General features: G+C 36.3%; 1 protein-coding gene across 1 annotated transcript; it reads right to left on the bottom strand.

Annotated features, from left to right (window-relative positions):
• Positions 1-455: 455 nt before the first annotated feature.
• On the bottom strand, positions 456-1,990 carry LOC105119425 (UPF0481 protein At3g47200-like). The gene is made up of 2 exons (XM_011017564.1): positions 1,011-1,990; positions 456-893 (listed from the first exon to the last, which is right to left on the bottom strand). Exons 1-2 carry the CDS (start codon positions 1,936-1,938, stop codon positions 481-483), a joined length of 1,341 nt encoding a protein of 446 aa, XP_011015866.1. The 5' UTR covers positions 1,939-1,990; the 3' UTR covers positions 456-480.
• Between the last annotated feature and the right edge of the window lie 1,766 nt (positions 1,991-3,756).

The following is a 3,756-nucleotide window of genomic DNA, read 5'->3' as shown; positions in this document are numbered from 1 at the left end:
ACAATAAAAACAAGCTCTAATACCACTTATGGAAGAGAAAATATGTGTGGCAGGAGTTTATGGATAATAATGCAAAGATACAAAACTAAAGAACAAGAAAAATATTTGAGAGGAATAAATGTTTCATTAATTGTTTTCTTTTCAATACATATTTTCTTTTTATTACACTTAGTTTTTATGCTTCTAATTACAAGCCTATTTATAGGTCTAAAGTCCTAGACAATCAAATAATTAAACTAATCAATGAAAACCTATTCTAAATAGAAGAAGTAATTCTATCAACTTAATTAGTCAATTGATTCATTTAATTTAACCGGTAAACAGTTCCTTTTATTTTTCATAAAAACTAGAAACCTAGTTTATTTTTAACACTAACATCCAAATAATTCATATTATTAAGGATAAAAAAACTCACACGAGAAATTCTATGATTCTCAAGCCGTCACAACCATCCATCATAGAATTTTTCTCATATAGTATTTAAGGGTAATGAGTAACATTTGTATCTGGGATTCTGCAGATACCAAATGTTGTCGGGGGAGTTGCTGATACATAGGCCTTTAAGGCAGTGACTATAATGCCATACAGAAAAGAATACTTAATAATGATACCATAAATAGGACCCTTATAATGGAGGATCCATCGTTTGAAGGTGTTTTTGTAATGCGACTCGATGGCGCTTTTAACCTTTATAAAAGCATAGGGGTTGGGCACTATATTGTTTGCTATCTCATTGAAGAGTTCTGCTACTTGTTTGTCGCTTCCAAGAGTAGTGAGGAGTATGCCCTGGGATCGCAGTTCCTTCACATCTTCAGGATGATCAATCAATGAATCCATGAAGCATACATAAGATGTGATCCAATCTTTGGATGTGTCGAGGGTTGCTTCATAGGCTACCAAGTTTAAAAGTAAGGACTTAGTTGAGTCATCTATACTTAATGGAGGAATATATAGTCTTCCTGCAAGCCATGTTGGCTTGAATTGAACATCAGTAAAATGACTGGTCTTACTTGGCTTGAAGTGGATTCCAATATCCCTAAGCTCCTCGGCAGGATAATACCTGTACCAGATCGTTCGAGTATCATCCTCTTGCCAACTTGTCTGAGAAGTATGATCACTGAGATTTATTTGGTGTCCCACGAACTGCATATGGAAAAACTCGAGAAGATGGGCTGGCTCATGTTGATCTCCGCTTAGGCCACTTAGACTTGATAGTGATTTTGGAACTAAGTTGCAAATTTTTTTTGATATTTTATCCCTGCACGACTCTCTTCTAGGAGGTATTGCACGAATGTGTTTGAAGAAATCTGCGAACAATTTCATCCCTTCTCCACCTCCCTGATCTGACCTTTTGTACCTAAAGCTCATCAATGATTTGAGAACAGAAAAAGGGAGTTGGTTCTCTAGTAAAAACAAGTCCTGTGTAACCAAAACTGCATCATGACTGCTTATCTTCAGATTTTCGGGCATCTGCATGAAGCAGATGAGGAATTGGAGAATGAAGCAACCGTCAAGAAACATCATCTGGTTGAATTGGTCGTCCTTGTTGAACTTTGCTATTATGTCCTCCCCGTAGCATTTACTTGCACCTATCTTTAATTCTTTCACCTTGCTCCACATTGCTTCAAAGGGCATTTCGCAATCTTTTACAAACTGGCGTGCCATCGGAAACTTGAGCTCCTCCATTTCCTTGAGTTCTTGCTTCCCATGGTGATAGGGTCCAAGGGAAACCATCGAGGGATCGTAGCATTTCTTGTTCTGTTCAATTTTACGAAACGTCGATGGAACCCTCGGAACCTTTAGCCCTTTCTGTTGGTAATTGCCACCAGTTTCTTCCGTAATTTCAGTTGTCATCTTTCTCAACCACTCATCACAGCTAGTGAAAGAATGTGAGACTGAACCTGAAGAGATCACAATTTCTAGTTTTTTATCCTCCATTCTAAGTAAATATTGGTAAATGTGGGGTTTTCTACTTAGGTAATGCACATCTTCAGAAAAATACGGTTCTATCTTATAGGATTTCTAAACGATCTGCAAGCTTGAAGTTGAAGTAGCGTTTAGTTTGGAACAAGTATTTTAGCTTACTTGGAAGGGGAGCTCACTTTGTTTTCTAAAGCAAGTGGTCAGATAAAGAAATCAAAAGTTATTCTCTAATACAAAATGTGTATGATAAGAATTCAGCAAATAGTTTAGCAGCAGATAAAGTGAACTAATGTTTATGGAAAAATTGATGCAGGCGGAATCCAATAAGACAACAAAAAGAAACAAAATAATGTAATAAGCAAAAAAAGTTGCAAGTATGAACCCAAATTAAATGCAATGTTTTGTAGATTTTATTGTAGGAATGGCTAATGCAGCGTTTTGTAGATGGGATTCTCTTCCTTTCAGGTACCTAGGCTTACCTTTAGGTGCTAACCCGAGAAGAATTTCAACGTGGAAGCCAATAACGTGGAAAGGCAGGATGTTAAACATGATCATGTAGAACTTGCCTTCTAAAATCTGTCCTTACTGCTTCACCTATTTACTGTATATGACCATTTTTCTAATGCCAAACGGAGTGATAAAAATGGTGATAAACTACAAAGAAGGTTTTTGTAGGCTGGTACATTATGTCGCACCCTTGCGGCGGAGCAACGACCATCGATTGATTTCGGGGTCTTTTGTTTTATTGTAAACAAGGGAGTCACCACCTAGTATCATGGTCATTAGAAAACCTAACTGGTCTTTCAGAGATTCTAAGACAATGAACTGGTTGCATAAAGGGAAGGTGTTAGCACCCCTAGACGCTCTACCTAAGGTGAGCTGTTTGGTATTTGATTTGTTTTATAATTGCTATGGTGTTGGTTTTTTTGACGCTCTACCTAAGGTAAGCTGTTTGGTATTTGATTTGTTTTATAATTGCTATGATGTTGGTTTTTTTTTTAAAATCCCATCAGTTTTTCTCGGTTTAATTCTAACTAAATTTATTAAGATAGAAATCCAAGGAGATTCCATGTGCTTTACGAGCTCATTTTTCCCTTGGTACTTCAAGAGTTTGCGACTCGTAAATCGCAAAGAGGAGGGACAAAAATTTAGAAATCTAGGGTGTTTTAAAAAAATCTATTTTTTTTGTATTAGTGTTTTATACTCTCATGGCTCGTAAACCGTGGAGTAAAAAATTGAAATGTCCTCGATTATAATCAAGGTTTCTTTCAAGGATGTGTGTGTGTGTGCTCTCTCTCTCTCTCTATATATATAGAGCTTACTCTCTACTGCCCACTTTATCTAAAGATTAAAGATAGCATGTCTGCCTATCTTTCACCTCTCCCATGCATTTCACAAGCTATCCTGCAGAACTCGATATATATGTGTGTGTGTGTGTGATATGTCTTCCCATATAAATATTCGCTTTTATGTTTTGTGCTAAATAAGTTGCTCAGGTTTTATCCCTTTGGAATCAGCGTTCATAAAATAATCGCTATTCTTTCAATAAATGGTATGTCCCAGTTGGATTTGACACCGGCATGTAGGATGGGGTCATATTTTTAAAAAAACAAAAAAAACACACTAGAAACCCAATTTTTGGCTGAATAAATCATAAATAATTAGACCCTTTAGTTTCAAGAAATGAATTAATTATTCCCTTATTTTAAAAACTAATTATTTAATCCTTTTCTCCTAATTTGAGTAATCTAAAGAGGAACATTGATACTTGATTGGAACTTCAAGAGCATTGAGAAAATCAAAACAGGGGGGGGGGGGGGATAAGAATCTCCC

The sequence above is a fragment of the Populus euphratica genome, unplaced genomic scaffold (genome assembly GCF_000495115.2).
Source record: "Populus euphratica unplaced genomic scaffold, PopEup_1.0 scaffold2799.1, whole genome shotgun sequence".
NCBI lineage: Eukaryota > Viridiplantae > Streptophyta > Magnoliopsida > Malpighiales > Salicaceae > Populus > Populus euphratica.
Note: the sequence above shows the minus strand (reverse complement) of the source record. Positions and strands in the feature narration are given on the sequence as shown.